Genomic DNA, 27,471 nt, shown 5'->3' with positions numbered 1-27,471 from the left:
AGTATAATTAAAAAAGACTTAAAAAAATTGAAAGTTGTTACATATACCAATAAGTTACTTATTTCTTTTCGGTAGCTCAATTATGGTAAAACGTATTTTATTTGGAGTAGATGGCCTCAAAATTTTTCTATAATACATGTGAGTAAAGACAAAAACATGATAGCAAAACTCGTGTTAATTTATAGAGATAGTTTCCACTCTTAAAAACAAATAATCAGTAACATGATCGAAAACGATGAAGCATTAGTGGTCAAATCTGAATTTCAAAATTTTAATGTGAGCCTTAGACATAGAATATGATATTAATCTCGATCAACCCAAAAAAGAAAACATAACTAGGATAGGTAGATTTGTTTAAATGTTGGTTCCAAAGTCAACCAATGCGTACTCAATTTCTGACATTAGAACATAAAATATTTAGGAAAAAAAAAAACATGGAAATGGGAAAACCCAACACAGAACCAAATCTTAGAGAAAAAGAGTTGTTGTTGTTCTGAATTTTCTTTTATTTCTTTTTCCATGAAATCCGTACGGACGCCCTTCTTTTCGCTTCCCAACGCACGCACCTCTCTCTTCTTTCTATATTGTATTTTGGTACTTCTACTTTTTATTAATTCTTTTTTTTTTTTTGCCCGGAGACATCGGCTATTAATACTTGACAGTCCCACATTTAATTAAATTACTTTTTTAATAATAAATAATAAAAAAAAAACAGAGACCAAGAATGTCCAAAACAAAGTTCAATATTTTGGCAAACATTTTCAAACATTAGCCTTAACATCATGTGCCTAAACCCATAACACACTCACCAATTTCTTCTCTATGTTTTTCTCTCCACTTTCTTCTTTTTTCTCGGCAAACAAACACCGCCACCGCCGCTTCACGCCGGCGGAATGACACTACCAACCCACGCCTCAGCAGCCACCACCGCATCCGCGTTTCTCCTCTTCTTCTGGGTCCTCCTCATTTTTCCTCCGCCGACTCTCTGTCTTCATCTACCACCACCGCCCCCGACGTCAAGGAAACTAGTCCACTTCTCCACGCCGTCCTTATCACATGCAACTTCCCCACCTGAGCTCCTCCACCACCGTCCTACCTCAGCCGCTGCCGCCGCCGTTTACACCGACGACAAGCGGTTAATCCACACGGGTCCGAATCCTCTTCACAACTAAGTTCATCCATTTTTTTTTTTTTTAAATTTTAAATTTTCTGAATATTTTAGAAGATGGGTAGATTAAGATCTTGGGAGAGGGTTTGAATTTGGTTGTGGAGAAGAATTAGAGCATAAAAAATTAGTTTTGTGAGAGAAATTAATTTCGAAAGCTAATTGTTTGATGCTCTTCTTTCTTTCTTTCTTTCTATCTACCATTACTGTACTTTCTTTTTCTCTGTACGTTCTGTAACAAAAACTAATTGCGTTTCAATTTAATTTTCTCTGTATTAATTCTTTTTCTTCTTTATTCTCTTCTTAACCACTGCAAGAACACTGTAACAGAATTTATACTCATTTCTTTTCATTAATATAATATAACAAAGAATTCAATTTTATGGAATCAATTATCAAATGGCAATCTCTTCTCAATCATTAAAATTATGTTTAAATAAATTATGATTATTATTTTTAAAAAAGATTAGTATTTGTATTTAAAAAATGATGGAACTAATCAATTGATTATTAGTATTTTTGTCTTTTAGTGGCGTCAATAAACATGATTTCATTAAGAAATATAATAATAATGATGGATTTTAATGTGTTTAGTTACCAAATCTCTATCAAATAATTATCCAACAATAAAAATTTGAAAGGATTTATTAGGAAAAAAAAGAAAATTGTGAGAAGACAAATAATAAATTTCTGAAACATAGAGATTACTATTTATATATTAATGAAAGTTATTATTATAGTGAACGGTTTAAAACAGAAACCCCACTGAGGCACAATTAATCCACATGCATTTTTTTGGCATCTGGCAGACCGCATCAGATCATGGCCGTTGATTGGAGAATTATCTCAAGATCGATGCAATTTCTTTCTGCCATGGGAGATTTGACGGGCGGTAATGTTCCACGTGGACGTACTGGATACGATGTGCATGCCGCAGTCTATCGTAATCCATCACGCCGCGTTGCACCTGAATTTTGTTTTCATTCTAATCAAACCTGCTATTAAATTCGTCATGTATTTCAATTTAACTATTAAAATTAATTTGTTCAATTTATAAAAAAATTTAATCCAAACAAGTGTTCTAATAATTTAATAAAAACTTTGTCTTGAATGTAACATGTTAGGTTTTAAATTATTATTATTGTTTTTTTAATTTTTAATTAAAATTTATTGAATTATATATTTAAAAAACAATAATAAATTTAGATTAATTGATCTAATATTAAAAAAGTTGATGAATGAAGGAAATATATAGAATTATGAAATAAATGGTTTGGTTGGGATTTGAAAAGAGAGAAAATTGATGAGACAACAACTACCTCACTCTCTTTTCCTGCCTCCCTGGCCCCTCCATAAATTAAACCCCAACCACCTATTTTTTAACCTTTCCTTCCTTTTTATCTCACCAAAAATTACTTTTAAACGAACACGACTCTCCACAATGGTATAATATTGTATTATCTACTTTGAGCATAAGCTCTCATGGCTTTGCTTTGGGTTTCCCCAAAATGCCTCATTCCCCAACACCTCCCCTTGAACAAAGTGCGTCGATGTGGGACTTCCATGGCTTTGCTTTGGGTTTCCCCAAAAGGCCTCATTCCCCAACACCTCCCCTTGAACAAAGTGCGTCGATGTGGGACTTCCATCATCCAACACCTCCCCTCGAACAAAGTGCGCCTCATTTTTTAATGCCAATCTATTGGCACGACTAAGTTTAGGGCATGGCTCTGATACCACGTTAGACGAACACGACTCTCCACAATGGTATGATATTGTCCACTTTGAGCATAAGCTCTCATCGCTTTGCTTTGGGTTTCCCCAAAAGGCCTCATTCCAATGGAGTTAGTATTCCTCACTTATAAACCCATGATCATTCCCTAAATTAGTGGATGTGGGACTTCCATCATCCAACAATTACNAAACCCGGCTTCCAAGTCCGTAGAGAAAATTTCGTGGAGGCCGTAAAAGCCTATATGGAAAATATAGATTTATTATTCAAACTTAAAATAAATAAATAATTTTTTTTTAGTTTTGTTCATTTTCTAATAATTTCTTAGTACAAGTAACCGTTTTTTTGTATTTTGTTATTTATCATTACTTTTTTTTATCCTTTTAAATTCATTGGTTCATGGTGAAGTTGTGGATTCAACACTNTTTTTATCCTTTTAAATTCATTGGTTCATGGTGAAGTTGTGGATTCAACACTTACTATTCATTCATTTATTCATAATATTTTAGTAATAATTATATATATATGTATGTATGTATCTATGTATGTATGAAGAGAGAGAAAAGTTTGTGATGGTGAATGATTGAATAGTTTTCATGAAAATGGAAATGAGGATAGGGAGGATCCATCACATCCAAATCTCTTTTGTGGGGTATTTCAAATTATTGTTTAATTTTTTTTAAATAAAAAAAAGTAAAGTTTTAAATTAAATAATTATAACAATTTAAATTTTAAAATGGTATTTGAGGGCAGAAAATTCATTATTTTGTTTTTTTAAAAATGGAAATTCTTTGTTCCTACTCTTAATTCTCTATTTCTAAGAACTACCAACCTTATATATGATAAGTCTGAACTCTTGTGACTTTGCTTTTACTATGAATGATATTATATTCCCTAAAATAGAAAGTAAAACGGATTTTGTGCGACTTGAAATGTAATCCTTAAGGTTCATGTTCTTGTTCTTAAACATCCTGACATGCTCCTTTTGTAGGGTTTGGCAGACACATATTGAGCGTTGGACACAGATGAGAAGGTATCCACTTTTGGGGACTGTTGTGTGTTCTTTGTAGGCAATTGGATCACGTGGTCAACATCTGGAGCTGATTCACCTGCTCTTCCTCATGCCCAAACTCTCACCCCTTCCTCTATAACACACCAATGAACCCTGCATGTGAAACCATATGAAGTAATGTCTCTAAAGTACCTAAAAACCTAGACACAACACATTAAGCTTTCCTTTTCTTAGATAGGACACATAAATTGTAAATTATTCGACATGTTCACAAGGTTGTGTCAAGACGTATTGGATTCAATGAGAAGGTAGATTTATTTTTAGCATCGTGACGTTGTGTCACTATTGAGCACCTGCCTTGTCACGATATTGACCACAATGTCCTTAACATGAATATGTAAGCTTTGAGACACTTGAAAATAGCGTCTGGACACTACATGGATGGGTCATTTGGCTTGAAAGCTTTCAGCACGAGCGTTGTGACGCTCCTTAAGCATTGACACACTATCCTCTCGTTTTGAGCTTGGTCTTCATTTTCTCTTTGATTCGGTTACTCAATTTAGGTCCATCATTCCTCCAAATTACCCAATCTCTATAAAATAGACATATAAGCAAGTGAAAATAGTAGAATTATGATCAGCTCATTTTGTTGAGTTCATCATTTATTTAAATATGATTTGAGTGTTTATTTTCCATTATTATTATTATTATTATTATTATTATTATTATTATTATTATTTTGTTTGTAATAAGTTCACCAATTACAAATGGACCATTAAATTATTGAATGGGCTTTCATGGTAAGCCCATGCAAGGAAAAACGTGTGGGCCTTATAGCAGTAATGGCTGTATACTCTGATGGGCCCACACCTAAACCTACAAAATTCAGAATTTTTATTCATCAAATTATTACTTTTAAGGTTTTAATTAAAAACTATTTTTGAAATTAAAAAAAAAAAAATTGATATTAATGGATGAAAAATCAACTTGATGGATTATTATTCTTTCAAACTTAATCCTACCCATTGGCTTTAATTCACTATTTTTTTAATTTTAATCTTAGTTTCATTTTATTTTCTTGCTTTTTAAAAAACTTCTAAAAAAATAAAATTTTAAAAAAATTATCTATGGCTACATTTCAAAATGAGCTACAAAAATTCAGTATCATTTACTTATGGTAGGGATGGACCACAAGCGCAAATCCAANCACAAATTCAAATTGCTTCCTAAATTAGGCGAAAAGACCAAACATATCAAACATGGACCAATATACAAAATGAATCGAATAACCAACCAAAAAANAAACATGGACCAATATACAAAATGAATCGAATAACCAACCAAAAAAAAGGTAGTCGGTTCAAGAGGATTTTAAATGATAGGTCTTATCATTCTGTATGTGTTTGCATTCTCGGACTCCAATAGTACGGTTATTTACTGAGTGAATATTTCCACTTTTATCTTACTTGAAATATAAATAATATAAAAAGTATATGTATTTATTAATTTAAATATAGATATTTGATAATTCTTTTAAAAATATCCATCAAACTCAATATTTCCAACACCATCATTTAAAACTATGTCTACATGTTTTGGTTATAGTCTCCAATTGAAATTATGATGGGCAATGCTATATCTTTTATGGCCCTTTTATAGTGTGTTTGGTTTGGTGTGACACGTTCGGTCTGATGTTCAATAATTGTACTTTAAATTTGTGCATTCTAGATAACAGACAATATTAAAGCAACCTTTACCTTTTCTCTTTTTTTAATAGCCCATGAAAANAATTCTTTTAAAAATATCCATCAAACTCAATATTTCCAACACCATCATTTAAAACTATGTCTACATGTTTTGGTTATAGTCTCCAATTGAAATTATGATGGGCAATGCTATATCTTTTATGGCCCTTTTATAGTGTGTTTGGTTTGGTGTGACACGTTCGGTCTGATGTTCAATAATTGTACTTTAAATTTGTGCATTCTAGATAACAGACAATATTAAAGCAACCTTTACCTTTTCTCTTTTTTTAATAGCCCATGAAAAAATATATTTTTTTTATTGTTGAGTTTATTTTAATTTATCAATTTTTATTCTTCCATTTCAANAACAGACAATATTAAAGCAACCTTTACCTTTTCTCTTTTTTTAATAGCCCATGAAAAAATATATTTTTTTTATTGTTGAGTTTATTTTAATTTATCAATTTTTATTCTTCCATTTCAATTTTTATTCTTCCAAAATTCTCTATTAATTTTTGTTGGGATCAAAACCCGAATTGCCATGAGGCATGCTTATAGATTAATTTCAAATAAAATTTTTAATGATATTTTTTAATTTTCAATATAATTTCCAATTAAAAAAATTGTGAAAATCTTTATAAACTTTAATATTACAATATAGTATTTCTCTTAAAAGAAATATATTTTTATAATATTAATTGGGATGGAAATGGAGACAATCATAGAGAATATAATCCATATTTTTGGCCTCCATAATGAAAAAAAAAAAAAGGATGAATTTAGATGGGGATGGGTTTGGCATGATGGTCATAGTCAACCACCCACTAATTAATTGTAATTTTGGAAAATGACTTGAAATCCAATCGAAAGCAAAGAAAGATATGTTGTTGAGCTTCAAACTTTACACCATTTCTCACTCTCACAATCACATCACCTTTACTCAAACTCCACTTTCAAATAAGCTCCAACACAACCTTTTTCCTTTTTCATTAAACCAAATCCATATAATATCTCATTCATCAAATAAAAATTTAAGGGTGATGCAAATACTAGTCGCAGAAATGGACTCATGAGGAGGCGTGAGCGCGAGTAGCAGGTAGCTGCCCGACGCGTGCAACCGTCCCAAAGATTGGGCATAAAATTTAGGCCTCCCAAAACTATGGGNCCATTTCTCACTCTCACAATCACATCACCTTTACTCAAACTCCACTTTCAAATAAGCTCCAACACAACCTTTTTCCTTTTTCATTAAACCAAATCCATATAATATCTCATTCATCAAATAAAAATTTAAGGGTGATGCAAATACTAGTCGCAGAAATGGACTCATGAGGAGGCGTGAGCGTGAGTAGCAGGTAGCTGCCCGACGCGTGCAACCGTCGCAAAGATTGGGCATAAAATTTAGGCCTCCCAAAACTATGGGTTGAGTTCAATGAACAGATAAAATGTATTGATGGTCAAGTCAATTTTTATGAGCTCTCTCTTCCTATCTTAACAATTTTAACTTGCTTGCTACAACGAAAATCCACGAGAACAGAAACCACTGGTTTCAACACGAGAAGGAAAAAGGGAAAAGAAAAAGGTCAAAAGGGCTGGTGGGTGACCCACAAACACCATTGAAAGTGAGGCTCTGTCAATGACATAATCAGTATCCACAAAACGTGATACGTAGCGCTTCAGATTTCACACAGTCAACATCAAACCATCCACCACCACCACCTTTTCAATTATACAATTCCTTAATGTGCGCCAAACTCCCATTTTCATTGAACACACTCTTCGAGTTCCATCCATAACCTTTTTAACAATATATGGCCAATCAAAAAGTATGATGCAATTTGTTTCAAAGGGGTAAAATCTAAGTGTTTATTTGAAGAAGAGGGAAGGGAACCCCACCCAACTTTAAAGCAAGTTGAAATACGGGTCCAACAAGATTACAAAAGGAGGAAAAAAACAAATTGCAAAGGCTCACAACAAACTAAAACCAACCTAATTGAAGGCTATCACCCATCATCATTACGCGGATTCAATGGGAATAGATTTTCATATTCAGAGACTTGTTGATCCATGACTTCCAGCTCCCTGAGGCTTTGCGATGGATGGCTGGCCGTGATGCTGCTTTTCCATCTTCTCCCACTTTCTCTGCCTGTGGTTTCTTGCACAACGTGAAGTTTCGAGCTCCGTGCGATCCAATTGTGTCCCATGGACTCAAGGCTGCACAAAAAAACCCATACAACATGAGAAACTACAACCCAGAATTTTTTTTTTATCAGAGGATTCAAAAGACCGAACAACAGAGAATCCAAACATCCCNGTTTCTTGCACAACGTGAAGTTTCGAGCTCCGTGCGATCCAATTGTGTCCCATGGACTCAAGGCTGCACAAAAAAACCCATACAACATGAGAAACTACAACCCAGAATTTTTTCGATCAGAGGATTCTCAAGACAGAATAACAGAGAATCCAAAAACAGAGAACCCCATCACAAAATGAGATAAATACCGAATAACATCTAATTTTTCACCATCCTTTCAGATTAGAAACATGCAACATGATTGCAAAAGAAAATTGCAACGAATTAACACAAACNCATCTAATTTTTCTCCATCCTTTCAGATTAGAAACATGCAACACGATTGTAGAGGAAAATTGCAACGAATTAACACAAATGAATTGAGAACAAAATATAAAATTAGAATTACCATCTGGTCCAGCACTCGGACAATAAAGCTGGAAATCGTGAAGATCAGAGCCAAGAATTGGGAGCCGGCCCTCACGCGCGTAGGATTTCAACGCGGTATCAATAACATCAGCAACAAGTTGCTCCTCGCTTACAATAAATCGAATCGGACCAGCGCTGCCGAGCACATTGATGCTGATCAACAGCCTATTGCCCTTAACATTCTGGTTCTTCTTCTGCTTGTACAGCAACATCTTCATACAAAAAGAAAAAAAGAAATCGCAATCCCTTCTTTTTCCTTCAAACTATATCCGAATCAGGGAACCGGATACCGACGACAACAGCCCCGAGAAATTCACCGAAGCTAGCGCCGGTATCAAAAAATCGAAAGAGAAAAATCGCAAAAACTTAAAAGAAAATGAAAATTCCTTGAAATGAGTATATGGATTAGAGAGAAAGAGATCTCAAGGGTCAACTCCAAGGCAGCGGTAGTACCAGCCTTCCTTGCAAGAACCAAAAGCAAAAGAAGAAGAAGCAGAAAGAGGAAGACGAGCGCTCGCCCTTGAATCCAAAAGGGAGCGCATGTAATTACTACTCCTGGAATTTTCTTCAACNCTCGCCCTTGAATCCAAAAGGGAGCGCATGTAATTACTACTACTGGAATTTTCTTCAACCATTCACAACTCCTTGAAAAATTCTCGAACCTATTCCGGCGAATGAAAGAAAACAATCACAACGAGAAACGGAATTGAATTGCAGAGANCCTTCCTTGCAAGAACCAAAAGCAAAAGAAGAAGAAGCAGAAAGAGGAAGACGAGCGCTCGCCCTTGAATCCAAAAGGGAGCGCATGTAATTACTACTCCTGGAATTTTCTTCAACCATTCACAACTCCTTGAAAAATTCTCGAACCTATTCCGGCGGATGAAAGAAAACAATCACAGCGAGAAACGGAATTGATTTGCAGAGGGAGGAGAGAAAGAAGGGAATACAATGAATTGAGAAGAAGAAAACAATGGTGAAAACTGAGAATTGTGGGTACCGACGAGGATGGCAGGTGGTATTTAAATGGATTTGCTTAGGGTTAGGGCTTTGTTTTAGGGCCAACAACCATAATATATCTTAATTTCCTTTTTTCTTTTTTTTTTTCCGATTCGTTTATTAAATGCTTTTATTCCTTATTCCTTTTCTTTTTTCTTTTATTTTATTTTGACCCCCACATTTTTCAGCCTTAATTTTGCTTCACAAATTATTTTTATTTTTCTCCATTAATAATTTAGATTCCAATGGTAATAATTATAAATATATTATTAAATCTACTTTTCAACCATTTTAAATTAAAATCCAACATGTTTTGTATTTTATTGTTTTTTTTTTCTAATTTATGTTTTCTCCCTTCTTTTATGCTTTACATATAATCTTAAATTTTTATCATTTTTCTTTTATCAAGTTTACGATTAAGCGCTCTATAAACAATTTTATTCAAAATTTGGGTTAGTATTGAGCGTTTGAATAAATATATGATTAATAGATAATTTATACGTGAAGTTTAAAGACCAAATAAAATATTTAAAATATTGACGATTAAAAAAAATATCTAAAATTTTAAGATTCAAAATTTAGAGAATGGAAGTCTTTAAACTTCACGTATATATTTGTAATTTATAAAAATAAATAATTCCTAAAGTGTAAAAGAAAATTAAAATCATTATCAAACGTGCACTAAATTCAAACTCATTAATAATGAAAATGAGCTTTCACGAGAGGAAAAGGTTGAATATATCAAAATGGAATTAAAAAAANTGATGGAAGTGACAAACTAATTTAGGAAATGATTGAATTTATAAACAAAGAATACCTTTTGGGAAGCTTAAAGCAAAGTCATGAGAAGTTATGCTCAAATTGGATAATATCATACCATTGTGGAGAGTCGTGTTTGTCTAACATGATATTAGAGTCGTGCCAATAGATTGGTAAATCCTCAAATATCGAACAAAAGACTCCTAAGAAAAGGAGTCGAGTCTCCTCAAAGGCGTAAAAAATGACTAAGACTCCATCGAGGGGGAGGTGTGGAGTCTAGCCTCGATTAAGGGGAGGCGTACTTTGTTCGAGAAGAGGTGTTGGTGGATGATGGAAGTCACACATCAACTAATTTAGGGAATGATTGAGGCTTTTTGGAGAATCCTAAAACAAAACTACGAGAACTTATGCAGCAAAGGCACGAGAACTTATGCTCAAAGTGGACAAAGGAAGAAGTCTGTTGTTCATCAATGGCAGCGAGAAAAGGAGCTGCCCATTCGGCCGTGAATACAGTTGGCTTTCCATGATGGAGATTGGAAGCAGGTTCCATTATTTGCGCTGTGAATACTCCCTTTACTTGACTGTTTTGGATTTCACACAAGCCCCATGTTTTATGTTTTTAATCCAAATTCAAAATTGGTTTGCGTTTGGTAATCCTTTTCAAGCCTGGTGGCCCCCCTGCCCTAAAGGCTACTGATCTTCTCTGTCTGTTTTCTATTCATGCTTGGCTTCGAGATATTTCTTTTGTAGTTTTCAATTGCATGCGCACCACCTGTTTGTGTAAATGCCTCTGAGATATACGCCTCACTTTTCAAGACTTGGCCAGCTGGTTTTGCTGGTAGTAGGGGGTGCGGCAGTTTAGATAAGCTTTATGAAGTTGTTGACTTTGTAATTTCTGATTTAATTCCATTCTAGAAAAATGCTTTTCAAAACGTTTTCTAAAATCACTTTCCTAAGTTATGAGATGAGACTATTTGTGTCAACTATTCAAGTCTGAGTTGGTTGATTTAGTTTCGAAGGTGATATCAAAATTATCACTTATTAGTTGCAAACAAAGGGTAATTGTAACACTGAACTAAGCTTTAGTTTAGGTCCCATGTGTGAGATCTCACATCGGGTTGCAAGGAGAACGAAACACTCTTTATAAGAGTGCAGAAACCTCTCCCTTATGCGTTTTAAAAAGTTTGAGGGAAACCCCGAACTAGGACAATATTTACTAGTAGTAGCAGTAGACTTGGGCTGTTACTAATAGTATTAGAGCCAGACACCGAGTAATATGCTAGCGAGAAGGCTGAGCCCCGAAGGGGGGTGCACATAGAGCAATGTGCAAACAAGGACGCTGGCCCCAAAAGGGTAGATTTGGTGGGGGTCCATATCGATCAGAGAAAGGAATGAGTGCCATCAAGGAGGCTGGACACTGAATGAGGTGGATTGTGAGATCCCACATCGGTTGGAGAGCGGAACGAAACACTCTTTGTAAAGATGTGTAAACCTCTCCCTAGTAGACGTGTTTTAAAAATCTTGAAGGAAGCTCGAAAGAATACCCGAAGATGATATCAAATATCATTCATTATGCTCGAATAAGGACAATTGTGATACTTAGTCAAGCTTCCGTTTGGGTCCCATGGGTCCCGAAGATAGAAAGTCGGTTTCCAATTCACAGAAAAATCTCTAGCTTTAAGCAACCTTTTTCTAGTTTTGATTTGTCAAAAAAAGGTTCCTTCCATCTGATAACGTTATTGGTTGGCCATGTTCACACACGGGCAAATACCCAAAATTTGACATTCTAAGCTTCATATTGTTTCTACATTTTGTTTTGGTGAATGAGTCGCAGATGTTTCATTAATTTCAGCTAAAAGAATGGATGAACTGCATGTTCTTCATAACAATGTTTGAAACGCTATCTATCTCATTGAAAGTCCATTGATATTGTAAATGTTGCAAAAGCAGCAACAAGAAACACGATTCATGAGTGGAATAGTATTATTGTAAGCAATTTAAGTATATCAGATGGCGTTGGTGGAGGCATTATTTTGATACCACATTTCTGTTTTGGTTGGTTTTATGGCACAAGTGGCCAGCAACGGGTAGAAAAGGAAGGACCCAGAAGCCTCATATTTGGGCATATCTGGTTTAGTTCTTCTTGGCATTTGCGTGATTCTCTCTTCCTTTTTATGTCCTTTGCTCAGCCTTTGCGTGGAAAGGAAGGACCCACAAGCCCTTTGCTCACCCTTCTCTCCTTTTTTTTAAGTGTTTTCATATTTGTTGGTAGCCCAAAATGAATTATAAAGAAATAAGAATAATTTTTAAAAATAGAATAGTTATCCAAACGTGGACAATATGGGTAAGCGTGAGATAGGAGTAGAACTAAATATTTTTTATACGGGTGTGGAAACCCTATCTAATTTAAAAACCTTCTGGGAAAGCTCGAAAAAGCTCGAAGATTATAGTATCTGCTAGTGGTGGGAAGTCTGAAAGGATAAGTCTAAATAGGACACTATCTACTACCAATAAGCTTGAGTTTAAAGAAGGCAATATCTGCTAGTACTAGAGTTAGATTCAAATAGGACAATATCTACTCGTAGTGCGTTTGGACTATTACAATAAGTATGTCAATTTAAAATCTAAGATATGTCACATTATTACTTTGTCAATAAAATTTATAAATGATCGAAATTAAAAAAAAAACGACTCTAACATTAGGGACTGAATTGTCTTTTGGACATAGTATTATATTCAGAATATTTTGTTTCTAATTTTTCAAAAAGAAAAAAAGAAAAAAATCTTAGCCAATTTTCATTTTAAAAACTTTGAATAAAATCCAACTGGGAATTAGGTAATAGATCTTTAGTACCTTCTTGAACAAGTCAGCTTTATTAAAGAATTTTATTGGGTGGAACCCAAGAAATGATATTAATCACTAATAAATATCCGTTGTATCAAACCAAAACATAAATAAATTATTTAAATAAATATTAATATATTATTCATATGGCCAAGAATGTCCTGGGAGCTTCTTGATATTGTCCATAATGGTAATTTCACTATCCTTCTTTTTAGTACTGAGAATATACTTGTAGCATATTTATGTCACAAACTTTATCTTTCTTTTGAGAAATTATTTATTGTAACCTACCAATTTTAATTTTCAATATAATAATTAAACTAATGGCGTTGTTTGGAAGCTATTCAATTATTTTTTTTAATTTATTTCTCATTTTTCAATTTAAATTCTTATACTTTAAATGCCTTTCTCCCTAGTTAATACATTTATTATTAATCAATAAAAAATATTCAAATATTTCAGCTTTTAAGATATGTTTGTTTTATATATATTTTTTTTCTTTTATGAGTTACTAAAATATTACACTATTGTTATGTTAATTCTCATTAAATATATAGCATTTTTTTTTTTTGTAAATCATGACGTATATTTATTAGCTCAAGATGACTTGATATTATTACGACTAATTTTTTTTTCATGTTTAAGTTATGACTTTAATGGAAACTCCTAATAAGACTTGTAAAATTTAGGGAAGTTTTTCTTTACCAATATTAAAGATATCAAATACAACGTCTGAAATTTCTATTTTACCCTTGCCCCGAAGCTTTCAATTTTACTGTATTGTATTTTAGTATCTAAAACAAGATTTAATATTCTAACTTTTACTTTTTATCATGTTTATGTTATATTCACACATTCATTTCTACCCAAATTAATCTAGAACGGAGGACTTTCCCTTGACTTTAAAACGCGTCTGCTACGAAAAAGTTTCAACACCTTCATAGATGATGTTTTGTTCTCCTCTCCAACCAATGTGAGACTTCACGTAATGACTCATGCCCAAGATTCAGATAAGGATTCGGAATTTAGATTCGGCATCTGATAGCCCCAACATTCCGTTGTATCTCCTGCGACATGGTTACATTACTTACGTTCCTTGCTTCTTAATAATGAAGACTATCTCTACATACCAACACAAATACTTCTAGCATACTTTGTCCTCACTCACATGTAGCCTAGGTAAATTTCCAGGATCTCACCCTATATGGAATTGTCCCAAGTAAAACATGTTTAACTATGAAGTTCCTATGATTGAGTCACAAAAATAGAAGGTGTACCTTGTAGGGTAAGGAAGACCCTAGCGCAATGAATGTGGAAGGAAACACTGGGACGATGCTTGACTTGCACTAGAGCATGTTTCTGGTATGGTCAAGAAAGACATATTGTCATGAATTGCATGGAGGGTCGTGCAGACAACCTATTAACCAACAAAGCGATCCAAGCGCAAATGGGAGGGCAACTTGGAACCATCTTCAGGCAAGAGCATGTCTCTACTAGTAAGCATATGGAAGGACTCGTGTTGGTTTGTGGGGATAGTATTCACTTTTAAAAAGCAAGGAAAGGTAACGTGACCATGTCGCAGGAGAATGATGGGGACATCAGGTGTTTAATCTTAATTATGAATTCTGATTTGAATCTTGGGCCTGGGGTATTACAAATGGTATAAGAGTAGTATCTCTCCCATTAGGATGTGGTTCGGGGACAAACAAAGTGAAAGTTGGTGTACATGTGACACCCGAGTAAATGAGGGGTATATGCATTTTTTAATTCAATTAAAATAGTAATGAAAATTTTGCTTTTACAAAAGACAAAGGGAGACCACCAAAACATACTACTACTACAAGGTCAAACTATTTAAAATACATGAAATACAAAATTTAAAATACAAGTACAAAGGAAATCTAGTCTTAAGTGTGACAAGACTCCATGTGACCAACAACCTATGTGTGCCTCTCCCTCACTTGCTAGATCAAGCTCCACCTAAAAAGAAAATTGAAGTAGCAAGAGTGAATATATAAAATATATTCAGTAAGCAATTTGCGGGTAGTACCTAGTTTGTTATAAAATTTTATTAATTTTATTTAATTTGTTCGGTGCCTTATTCTCATTTGGGGGTTCGGTGCCTTAATTAATTTGTTTCCTAGACTACCCCTAAGTTTTCTCATTCTATTTTCTTGGTTCTTGGTCCTATTTGGACCTCTAGCCCTCATAAGTTCTCTAGGTCTTCTAATTAGTTGTTTCTGCTAGTCTCTTTTATCATCATATCTTTATTCCTCAAGGTGTGATCTTAATGTCTATCTCATAGGGTTCATGCATGTTTAGGCTCATCAAACTCTAAGGCGCAACTGTGGACCCTTGCCGCTTGTGACATATTCACCAAAGGAAAGCTAACCGGCAAACTTCCTAATAGTCCCCACAGAGCAAAAATTGTACGTCATAAAACATCATATATTAGTTCTATGGTTATTCGGACCCCTGACAATCGAGTCAAGTTTATGATTAGGAGCTAGTTGGCAAACTCTCAATCGTCCCCGTATAACCGCATAACTCACGTGTATGAACAATAATCATAGCAAACTCTTAAGGTACAACTATGGACCTCTATCCCTTGTGACAGGCTCACTATAGGAAGCTAACTCAAAAACTTCACAGTAGCTCCATAGGGTACCATCATAAGTCATAAAGTATCATAAGCCAGTTTTATGGTTATCCGAACCCTTGAGTCAGGTTCATGTTTGAAGGTTAGTTGGCGAACCCCTAATCGTTTTTGTATAACTGAATACATCACAAACATATGAAATAGAGACATAGCACAACGATCTAAACATGGATACCTAGTCATGAATTTCAGTTCATAGGACACAGTGTGTACGCATTTAGTAAATATGCATAACAACATTTAACATGTACCATCTCAACTCATTCTATGCTCAAACATTTATAATAGGTTTCCTATAACATGCTTTGTTGCACACAAAAGGCATGCTCCGATTTCAATCAAATCATAGCTCAATGGTTTATTCCTCGATAACCATGCATCAGAATGTTTAACGTGCTCTTACATGCATTAGGTCAACTCATATCATGCTCAGATTCTATTACGCGCTTCTTATATTATACTTTCATGCATACTATGAGCATAACTAAATCGGTTTCCATGTGGGGATAGAGAATCTACTTTCTAGGGGAGAAAATGTAGGAGGCTCATTTGAGTCAATCCAAAGTTTCTATTGGTAGAGACTTTTGGAGAGAAGTTTTGTCAAATAATATATTTAAATATTTATATAATATTGTATTTAAATCTTATTTAAATATCATAATATATTTAATATGTATTCAATTAAGAAAGATATATAATATACATTAATTATTTTAATATTTAAGATATCAAATACCATCCATATAATTTTCTCTTTTATTTTAATATATCTAATATATTAAATGTATATATTTTTTTCTTTTAGTATTTAAAATAAATGGATTCTTTTTAGTGTTACTATCAACTAGCATGGAAACGTTACAGAGATATAAAATTAATTTAAACTTTTTAATTAATTAATTTTCATTCATTACCTATAAGTTATTTTATTTAAGACTTAGAGTTATACTATTATACATGGCAGAATAAATTTTGTCCATTAATATAATCATTACAAGAAAGTCAATCATTCACAAGTTGTGTGATTACAGTTAAGTCAAAAGTTTATTTTACCCCTATATACATCTCATACCTCAAATATCATTGATTATCTAATGAATAATTTGTTTTTGATCAAACCATAAACCAAGTCCCTCTTGAGTTAATGAGAGGGAAGGACCCTATTATTTAAGTCTCGAAATCAGTGTTTAAGGAAACTATTCATCTACTTATCTTAATGAGTAAATTTATCTCATGAAATTATATTCTCATTTATTTGGTCAAGTTTTTGAAATGGTAAACATATTGAATCGACTACAACAACCATTCACATTCATGCAAATCAAAGGACGCCCAGGATTAAAACCTAGTCGCATATGGTCATCTTTTGAAATATTAATATTCTTAATTAACATATTTATAAAGATCTCGTAGAAAACCGAGGTAGTCTATAGACTCAAGCGATCAACTCGGTGAAAACTCACCCTGTATTTTATGTGAGTCAGTTGAGTTCGATTAGATCAGACCGATTCTAATAGGAACGTGCCCACGAGGGCACTACCAGATCTTGTAGATGAACTTCCCTGTATGAAGACCTCTTTCCCTTCTATGCAATCTTTGTTCACACAATTCTCAAAGCAAAGGAGGAAAAGGAGGAAAGGCAACTGGTACCACGAGCCCTCTATACCCCAAGAATCAGTTAAGTATATCATAGTTGATCCCACTATAGGCGGGACAGGACCATACACCCATTACACGAGTAGAATAGTCAAGTAGAAGGGTCAACCTAAGAGCGAGACAAGCTGGGAATAGACTCAGACGATTCGAAGACAAAATCAAAAACTTCTGGAACATTACAAAGTGAGACGTAATAACAATATTTCCATGATAAGACACCGATTTTATTAATAAACTATAGATCTTTCAAATTATTGTTTAAACATGTATGTCAACCATATAATTATATTAATAATTTTGAATTTTTCATACAATAAATAATATTATCCTACAAATAAAATAATTGGAAAGGATGAATTTTCTCAAAAAAATTTTTTTTTATTAATGTCGGTGGAAAATTCACATCTCTAACTCCCTATTTATTTAACTCACTATTCTAATTTTTACCTTCCTTTCCTAAAAAAAAAAAAAAAAAAAAAAAAAAAAAAAAAATTAAATGGAAAGTGATATGTAAACTTGTTTTTTTTTTTTTTTAATTAAAAAAAAATTAAATAACAAAATAAATGTTTGGTCATCCGAATTTGATATATTTAAAATAAAAAGAAAATAAAAAACTAGGGACCTGACAGGCAGCGCTACAATTTAGTGCGGCGACGACGGTGGACCACAAAGAAACTCCCCGAGTTCCGACCGGCCACTTTTTCAATCTTCCATCTTCAATTCTGTATTTCTCTCTTCTCCAACTCATTGTGATGCTTTCTGAGTTCTGATTTTTCATTTGGTGATAATCAAAATTTCTATCAACTACATACTGCAATTGTTTATATTTGATTTTCTTCACGATTGAGGTCTAATTTGCTCCACGATGGAACACTTCTTGGGTCTTCTCCGAATTCGGGTGCTGCGCGGTTCTAATCTGGCTGTTCGTGATACTCGTAGCAGTGATCCTTTTGTCGTCGTCACTATGGGCGATACGGTATTCGATTTGATTTCTTTCTTGAAGTTTTCTGTTATTGGGGAGATTGATGGTCTTACTATGTTTTCTGCTACAATTTCTTGAATGGATGCTTACTGTTTTAGCTCCTTTTACGTTATTCGACTCCGACGTCCATCTGCTTTACCCCTAGAAATATATATAAATTGGCGTTTGAAAGAAACTGACTGTTTGTGCTAATTCAGACTAATCGGATATGCTTGCAGGGTTCTAGGGAAAATAAAAAATAGAAAGAAAATCAGTGATAATCTATCTGGTTTGATCGATATCAGTTAAGAGATCATGATACCATCTTAGCCATAACACCAGGTTGATTTGATTTGATTGAATTTTGTCTAAAATGGCGGCTTAGTTTTGTATTCTTTGTTATTTTTCGATTTGGGGGATCTTTTATACGATTGTAGGACGTTTGTGTCCTCAAATTCTTGTAACTTCTCAACACTCAACAAAGAGGTTTCTTCTTGTATAGGCAAAAGAAGTGTTGTGAATGCTTGGTGATTTATGATAACAGAAAACATGGGATGAAGCACAAAATGTAGACAAAATTATATGATCATTTGGTGTTCATTGGTATGTTGTGAGATCCCACGTCGGTTGGGGAGGAGAACGAAAACGAAGCCTTCTTTATAAGGGTGTGGGAACTTCTCCCTAGCAGATGCTTTTTAAAGAGTACCATGTCTGCTAGAGATGAGCTTAGACCGTTATATATGTATTAGATTATGCTTTGTGCCATCAAACTTTCTTGCGAATGCCAATAGGTAAATTTATGGTCAGAACAGTTGATCCAACTTAGTCTTAATCTACTTTTTCGAGGCATTTGATTCCTGGTTTGAGAAGTTCGGATTTATGTTGATTGTTGATACATTAGATTGCTTGTCTTAGAGATAAACTGTTTGATAATCAATGAAATGATACTTTTACTCTTGAAATACATCTCTCCGGATTTGTACTGCAAGAAACTTATGAACCAAACATAAATCACTCAGAAGAAAGTTCCCAATGCCCATTTCTGAACACAGAATTTTACGTTTCCTAACTCTAACTATGAAAACCCAAGCTTTCAAACTAATGAACTAAAAAGTCCACATTACTGATATCTTTAAGCCTTCTGATTTAAATCTTGAATGAGTTTTTTAGTATTCTTCTTACATAACTCAAACTGGTGCAGAGTTTGAAGACCCGTGTGGTGAAAAATAATTGCAATCCTGAATGGAATGATGAACTGACTCTTTCTATTGCAGATCTTAGGACTCCAATCGGTTTAGTAAGTGATATTTATCTTTGATAATTATGAATGAGAGCTTCAAGCCAACCACCAGATGAGGAGAATGTGTAACTTACTGCTTTATGCTCTTTTCTTTCTTTTTCATTTTTGCAGTCAGTGTATGACAAAGACACAGTAACAGACCATGACAAAATGGGAGATGCCGTAATTGACATCGAACCATACATCGAATGTCTGAAGATGGGACTGGAAAGCCTCCCAGAGGGGTGTGTGGTTAAGAGGGTATATCCAAGCAGAACAAACGACTTAGCTGATGAGAGCCAATGTGTTTGGAACAAAGGGAAAATTATACAGAACATGCACCTTAGGTTGAAGAATGTAGAGTGTGGTGAGGTGGAGATTCAGCTCGAATGGATTGATGTTCCGGGATCTAAGGGTCTGCCGAAAGAGGGTATGAGCCACTTCTAAGTTCCTAAATTGATGCACTACTAGGTACACTATGTAATAAGTTTCCCAGTTTCATGGCTTGTAGATGTTAGCAAAAGGAAATAAGGGAATTTGCCTTGTTGACCTGAAACTGGACCTAGAATTCTGGTTCTGTAGAATGAATATATATATACCTGAATTCTCTTTATTCTGCTTCTGCAAAGTGACAACTTCATCCTGTAATCACATATATATTAACTACTCTATGTCTTCTGCCATTTACTCATTTCTTGCCAAAATTCTCTTCAGCAAACTCGACCTACTCCCAATTAGGGACGTTTATATATATTTTTCCCCGGTGGGTATTATAGGAATCCCAAATTAAGCGGGGAATGGACGACGAGTTGGAGGAAAAAGGATTTTTCGTTGCCTATTCTCCATCCTAGTTCGTGTTTATCTTCGTTCTTATTTTTTATATGTATCGAAGATATGGTTATGTTTGAATCATTTATTTCATACTGATATTGGTTGGGGTTCGAAATATTATGAAACTTTATGTTGATAACTAGATATGAAATATTATTTAAAATTAACAATTTAATTAAAAAATTCTTTACAAAAATCATCTAACTGGAGAATAACTTATTCTTTAAACTCTTCAGAAAATTATCATTAAAATAATTTAAGAAACTAACCCTTTGAAATGTATGGAGAAATGGATTTATATTTGGGCCTGGGCTTGGGCCTTGTAACTCAAAAGTCAAGTCAGGTAAATTAATCAAATTTATTTTAATTACAAAATATTAAAGTAATGAATGATTGATAATGAAATATATAGTTTTATTTCATGGAAATTAATACTAATGATTTAAACAAACCAGAAAAAATGGAACATATTTAAGAATAGATTTTCCGTGTAAAACATTCCAACTTGAAAGTGGTCAACCTGGTATGATAGATTTGGTTCAAAATGTTTAAGATATTTTTTTATTTTTTTATTCTTCTTTAATAAATTTTTAAAATTTTAATTTTACGTCTAATAAATCAATATTAAATTAATTAACTTTTTTTAAAAAATTAAATTATCGTTAAAGATCAGTTTAATTTGGTATATTCAAATGAATTGTTTTATATTATCAACTTATATTACGTTTGATTTGTTGACCGAAGTTATTATATTGAAAAGATATTAAATCAATTTTTAAGATGTAGGGGAGATTATGTTTGACAATATTTCAATTAAAAAAATAATAATTGAATTAAATTTAAATAAAAATTTTGTTTTACATTATTAATAATCAATAAAATTTTATATTAATTGTTGCTATTTAATTCATCAAAATAATAACTTTAAGAAAATAATATAAAAAAGTTTATTAAAATAAATAAATATAGTTTTTTAAAATTTGCAAAAATAATTCTGACCCTTTATACAAAATATTCAAAGTTGAGTTAACTTCAAACTCAATTTATGTTTGACTTCTTACAAAGCATTTGCCTCCCATTCATTCATATCCATATATTTATTCGTTTCAAAATCATTGATATATAAACATCATCAAATTAATAATATGCATTAAAAAAAAAAAAAAAAGACTTTTTATATGAAAATATTGAAACAATGTTTGATATAAGGTTCTAAAACATATTTATATTTGTATTGTTTTTTCGAGTGTGTATAATCTACAAATATTTCTAGAACAGTTTGTAATATCTAACTATATAAAATAAAAGAAGAAACTGTCACTACTTGTATGTGATCAAGGTCAGCGAAGGAGAGGTGCAATATCTGTCAATACTTGATTTTCATCAGATTCTCCTCTTTTGGGCGAGGGTCGAGTGGGTTTAAGTTGAATACAAGGGGTGAGTTGAGGGGAGAAGTTCTAACTGTGATCTTGTTCGGATGAGGGCAAGTGACTACATAGGTAGATAAGTGTTGGTAGGTATGAGGATCGCTCTTTTTTTAATGATATTGATGTTATGAAGCCTACTATAGAGACACCCCTAGTAGGGATGATGAGATAACATCCATAATGGTATGATAAGAACTATCACTTGGAATTATGATTAGGTGAGGACTTGAGCACCTATGATTTGTAGGTTGATGACAATGATGATGAAAGAGACTAGTAAATAGCTAATCTAAGTACTTTAAAACCACAGAGATAGATCCTATGAAAAAGTAAGTTAGAGCTTTAAGAACCGATGAATTGGAGAAAAACCCATACGGGTCTAAGTGATGAGAACTCATTCTAGTTGACATAGGAGATATCTTAAGGAAGTTCATTATTGGGAATGAACGATCCACTAATGGAGCGGAAGTATTGGAATTGACTTTAATTTTATATAAAATTAAACAAAACTAAAAGTTATCCAAATTTACATGGAAAAAATATGAAATAACGTACGATAGATATCTCTACCTTATTTTAATATTTAATTTAACAAATACAATAAGTATTTTTTTTTCATTTTTGTTAAAATATTTAATATATTAAATATTAATTTAAACCTTTAATTAAATACTTTTTCTATTTATATTTAATATATCTAATAGGTTAAATATTAGTTTTAATCTATCCAATTAAATAAATATATCAGTTATACAAAAACAATTAGATAAATTTTTAATTAATTAATTTTCATTTAAAATTAGATTTATATTCGCTTTATTAATTCTACTAGATCTAGGATTCATATAATTATTACAAACAAATCGATCGATCACCGTTGTTCATAGTTGGGTCAAAAATCTATTTTACGCATAATTACATCTTGAATTTAAGTATTATAGATTCTCTAATGAACATTTTATTTATAATCCAATCATAAATCAAATGTCTATTAGGGTAGTGTGAGGGTAAGGTCCCATTATTCCAACTTTCGAGTATCTTAAATTTAAATTTAATTATTTGTTAATTTTATCATTTATAATAATAACCGCATAACAATTTGTTTGTGAATTTTATCACAGTTCGTAACTGGGGCAAGAACTAAGTGAAAAAATGATTGCAAAAGAAATAATTTTGTATAATAATTATAAACTATACAATAAATATCCACGAGACTAGAAATCACTAATTGGAGGGGTCCGACATATCGCAAGGGAGAGGGAGTAATATCTTCTCCATGTCGTCTAAACTCTCGATATGTCGTCAGCTTGTGGACGACATTTTCATTAAAAAAAAAAAAAAAAAAAAAAAANAAAAAAAAAAAAAAAAAAAAACCGTCTGGGCCTATCTTGTATGCTTTGGACACAGAGGCCCACCATTTGGAAAGCCTGAGGTTGAAATGTGCAAAATACACGTGGCACACTCTCCTCCCTCCCTCATGCCATCTATTCTTTTAATTTTATAATTTTTTTTTTTATCATTTTCAGTATTTTTTTTTAATTCTTCGTTTTTTTTCGTGTGACCACCACAAAAGTGAGCATAGGTCTGTGTAATTAACATAAAATAAATGGGATGCATGTGCAAAATAGTTTGTTTTGGTCACAAATCCCTTAAAACAAATCTAATTTGATTGCTTCCGTTCTGAATTTGTTTGAATATTGATGAATAATTGGAAGTCTCCTCCTCATTTCTTGTGGCCTTTCATCATATTATAATAATTTGGGTAAATTATTTATTAAACTATTGAGAAGTACATTAGATTGGTGAAAATTTCAGTGCAACAGACGACCCTCTCACTTATTCAACCTCTTCTTTTAATTTTCTTTTACCTCCTCATTTTCTNGGTAAATTATTTATTAAACTATTGAGAAGTACATTAGATTGGTAAAAATTTCAGTGCAACAGACGACCCTATCACTTATTCAANTATTGAGAAGTACATTAGATTGGTGAAAATTTCAGTGCAACAGACGACCCTCTCACTTATTCAACCTCTTCTTTTAATTTTCTTTTACCTCCTCATTTTCTTTTTTTATTATCACAAATCTAATTTCCACGTAATAATAATAATTATATTTACTACTATTAAATAAGCATAAATACATTTTTTTTCATTTTTTTTTTTTCAGAAATTTGCAATTGAAAATTACAAAAGAGCCCTTGAAACCCAAAAAAAGAAAAGAAAAGAAAAAAAAAAGAGTGACAGGCAAAAGTGAAAGGTGAGGGTGAAAGGCACATTTGGGAGTGGTGGGTCACGCTGTCAAGGTGACAGACAGTGCTGAGATAAGATTGCTCGTTGTTATTGCCACCCACTGCTTCATTGGGTGAAAAACCCAATTTGGGAATTTGAGTCCACTCGTTTTTTTAGCGAGTTGACTCTGTTCAGTGAGTTACCACCACCGAGTTGTTCCCGAGTTTCCAGGCGGAGGTGGCGATGAGGGGGCGGGTGTGCCACCCCAGCGTTAGAGATCCGTTGTTCTCTTCCACTCGGTATCCTTCTCCGCTGCCGAATAGGGCGAGGAGCATGCTTGCTTGCTTGAATGCATTGGAGCCCAGGTGGATGGGTTCGAACCCAGAGGAGCAAAACCGAGTTCGCCACTGAGTCAGAGTCTCGTGCCGCTCCACTCGGTCGCTGCCTTCACAAGCCACCACGTTGCAAATTTGCTTTCCGAGGTACATTTCCGACATCATCTTGTCCTGGTTGTTGGGCGAGCTCTCCAACGAGTCAAAAAGCGTCGAGTAATAATGGAGTGACTCAGTGAACCGATCCATGAAAACCGGACCGTTGTGGTTGGCTTCCTGCTCCACCACCGTCATGATCTCCGGCTTCATCTGCTTCACTACCGACATAACCTTTTCGATGGCGCCCGGCCGAGCCAGTAGCTTATGCAACTCGAAAACTGAGTTTACCACCACGGACTCCACCTCGCTCGGTCGGAGCTCCAGCATCGACGCGTCCAGATCCGCCAAGCTATTCGCCACGAATCCTCTGTATTCGAACTCGACATTGATGGTTTCGGCTAATTTAGCGAGTTTCCAACCGACTTCTTGAAGGTAATCGGAGTTATCCGGCGCCGGAGGTCCGATCCCGGTGAGACGGAAGGCTGGGGGACCACTCGGCCGTAGAGCTAGGGCTTGAAGCAGAGCCGGCCACTGCATCCCTTGGTTCATCGAGAAATCGATTACGTGAACGCGCTTCTTCCCTTCGAAGGCCTCAAGAATCGCTTGATTCGCGGTGAAATGTGCGAATTTCAAATACGGACAGCTCTCGTAGAAATGCAATTGAAGCATATCGGACATTGAATGATCGAGGGGATTTTCAGGGCAGACCCTATAGATTCGGCGTGCCAATGCTTCGGCAAAGAACGTGGCGACCTTCCGCATCGCTCCGGCTTGAGAAACCGCCAAGTACCCGATTCGCTTCACCAGAGCCTCCGCCAGATTCAGATTGTTCTGCTGCACGGCTTCGGCGCAGGCCATCAAAGCATGAACCAGTTGAATTCCATTCTCCTGCGAGTCGACGAGGACTATGGGGCGAGTTGCAGAATCGGATGCCCCAATCGCCGAGGTAGAGAATAAATCCGGGTCCGACTCGGACGAGGGTTTCAAACGCTTGTTCTCTCTTGGTGAATAAATCGCGCTGCTCGTAATAGCTTTAAGGTCGTAATCAGAACTGGAAGACTCCTCAAAAATCAGGCTGCTGGTTTGTCGTTGGGGGTCGTAATCAATAGAAGTGATGGTGGAGGATTCCGCCGGGGCTAAAAACGACGAATCGTTCATCTGCGAGGGAGGCGGCTGCGGAAAACTAGGCGGCGGATGAAGCTCCGTTATCATACTTTCAAGCCAAGTCGACAGATCAGAGGGATTATAGTGAACCGTATCGAAAGCTAGATGCGAAAGGCCAGTATCCTGAACTTGACACATAGCTTCTTCAAGCTGTTCGAGCTTCTGCGCAACTTCCGCCATGTCCGACGACTTAACCTTGTAACCCAAAACAGCGAGAAGCTCATCCATTCCTCCATCGAGCTGAGCGTCCTCCTCCCAGAGCTTAGCCTTTCCAGTATTCAAATAAGTGTCTCCATTAGGAGCGGCAGCCATGGAAGGCGGCTCCGGGCCAGGATGAAGATGATGATGCTCCCTCTTCATCTTGTCTTCCGACAGCGGCGGCGGATAAAGTGGTTGTGGTCCGTGGAGGAGAGGTGGGTAGAAAATTGGGTGAAGGTGGAAAGAGAATGAGAGGGTTTGGGAATGGAAAATGGCGTGAACCGGTTTCTTCTGAATGATTGAATCAGCTTCTTCACCGCCTGCTTTGCCCTACATAACAAGAACCACCCAATTGACCTCAAACGGCCCCCTAAACGTCACTTCTAATTCCGGTCAAATATCTTACTACATAACCAGCCCTCCAATCTAACGCCGTTAACACCGTTTAGCCTTGCAATCTTCACCCAATTAATTTTTTTTGTAATATAAAATTATTCTTAATTATAAATTTTAACATAAACATTTTAATTACTAATATTTTTCTCAATGCTCCATTATTTACATCTAACTCCTAAATTAATTTATTCTATCATCATTTATTTCTTCCTCACATTAACTTAAAATTACTAAAAATTAAGTTAATTTAAGCACACTAAAAGAAAAAGAGATGATTAATTAGATAAAATAGTAAATAATTATAGATGAATATTCCAAATGTGATTATTATTTTTATTATTAATGGGAGGTCAAAATACGTGAATGGGCCGAGGGCCCACAGGTTTCCTGACGCAAAGGCCCAACTCATCTCAGCTGACACAGCGCACTACGGCGACGCTCCTACACCGTTACCATACCCCCAAAAAGCTTTTTTATTTTATTTATTTATTATTTTATTTGTAAAGTTATGCTAGTACAACCTGGACTGGATTCCAGTCTGTCTCTGCGATTCTCACACGTGTCCCTATTCTCTCCTGTGGGCCCCCCCCCCTTTTTTTTTTTTTTTCCTTTTATCTATTATTATTATTATTTATTTTCCCCTCTATTTCTGTCGGAACAATCCTGGATTCCTCCTCGCTATAATCCTAACCTCTCAGTTTTCAAGGTGAATTTTTCAACTTTTACTCTTCCCAATTTAGTATTTTATTTTCCCCCAAGATGCAACTTTTAGAAAAAAAAAATCCCTATAATTTTTTTTTAATTATTTCTACTCAGTCCCTTGGACTTCAAAATTAACCCTTTCAGTCCTAGTTAGTTAAAATAATATTTTTCCATCTAAAGAATTATAATTTGCCTAGTCCCTTACTTAATGTATCTGGGTCAGTTGAAGAGTAAAATGGAGCATATAATATCAACTAATGATAAACTTAGATTGTTACATAGATACTATGGGTGCCTAGGTATCCACTATACGCTCACCTCCTAAAGTGCTGCTAAATAGAAGGATCTTATCTAACGGTGGAGTCCTTTTCTTTACNAAAGCCAAAATAAAATAAAATTGAAACTAGTTACAAAAAAAAAAACACATTAAAGAAGAGGATGCCCTAAAATTTATAATTCAACCAAATTATAAATAATAAAAAATAGTAATAATTTACACTTTATTTATTTATTTTAAAAAAAATAATATAAACTCTTATGTATATCCTTTTATAAACTCATAAA

The 27,471-nt window shown here is 34.3% G+C and overlaps 3 protein-coding genes across 4 annotated transcripts; 1 reads left to right on the top strand and 2 right to left on the bottom strand.

The window, feature by feature from the left end:
- Positions 1-7,677: 7,677 nt before the first annotated feature.
- Positions 7,678-8,939, bottom strand: LOC111801001 (uncharacterized protein At4g22758-like). Its single transcript, XM_023684989.1, has 3 exons — positions 8,354-8,939; positions 7,960-8,028; positions 7,678-7,865 (listed from the first exon to the last, which is right to left on the bottom strand). The coding sequence occupies exons 1-3, from the start codon at positions 8,589-8,591 to the stop codon at positions 7,678-7,680; spliced, it is 495 nt and encodes a 164-aa protein (XP_023540757.1). The 5' UTR covers positions 8,592-8,939.
- Positions 8,940-17,885: 8,946 nt separating this feature from the next.
- LOC111782065 (protein C2-DOMAIN ABA-RELATED 7-like) lies at positions 17,886-20,194 on the top strand. 2 transcript variants are annotated; one of them, XM_023662845.1, is made up of 4 exons: positions 17,886-18,012; positions 18,137-18,264; positions 19,451-19,546; positions 19,661-20,194. In XM_023662845.1, the coding sequence occupies exons 2-4, from the start codon at positions 18,154-18,156 to the stop codon at positions 19,973-19,975; spliced, it is 522 nt and encodes a 173-aa protein (XP_023518613.1). In that variant the 5' UTR covers positions 17,886-18,012; positions 18,137-18,153; the 3' UTR covers positions 19,976-20,194. The 2 variants fall into 2 exon arrangements, with proteins under 2 accessions (XP_023518613.1, XP_023518621.1); XM_023662853.1 differs by having other exon boundaries at positions 17,890-18,264.
- Positions 20,195-23,951: 3,757 nt separating this feature from the next.
- Positions 23,952-26,207, bottom strand: LOC111803571 (DELLA protein GAIP-B). The gene has a single exon (XM_023688054.1). It carries the CDS (start codon positions 25,969-25,971, stop codon positions 24,208-24,210), a length of 1,764 nt encoding a protein of 587 aa, XP_023543822.1. The 5' UTR covers positions 25,972-26,207; the 3' UTR covers positions 23,952-24,207.
- Between the last annotated feature and the right edge of the window lie 1,264 nt (positions 26,208-27,471).

This window comes from Cucurbita pepo, chromosome LG01 (genome assembly GCF_002806865.2).
Source record: "Cucurbita pepo subsp. pepo cultivar mu-cu-16 chromosome LG01, ASM280686v2, whole genome shotgun sequence".
NCBI lineage: Eukaryota > Viridiplantae > Streptophyta > Magnoliopsida > Cucurbitales > Cucurbitaceae > Cucurbita > Cucurbita pepo.
Note: the sequence above shows the minus strand (reverse complement) of the source record. Positions and strands in the feature narration are given on the sequence as shown.

Coding starts and splice junctions, on each gene's coding strand:
- LOC111803571 (XM_023688054.1), bottom strand. CDS start 25,971: ATGAAGAGGGAGCATCATCATCTTCATCCTGGCCCGGAGCCGCCTTCC.
- LOC111782065 (XM_023662845.1), top strand. CDS start 18,154: ATGGAACACTTCTTGGGTCTTCTCCGAATTCGGGTGCTGCGCGGTTCT. Junction 18,265..19,450: donor TCGTCACTATGGGCGATACG/GTATTCGATTTG, acceptor AAACTGGTGCAG/AGTTTGAAGACCCGTGTGGT. Junction 19,547..19,660: donor TTAGGACTCCAATCGGTTTA/GTAAGTGATATT, acceptor TCATTTTTGCAG/TCAGTGTATGACAAAGACAC.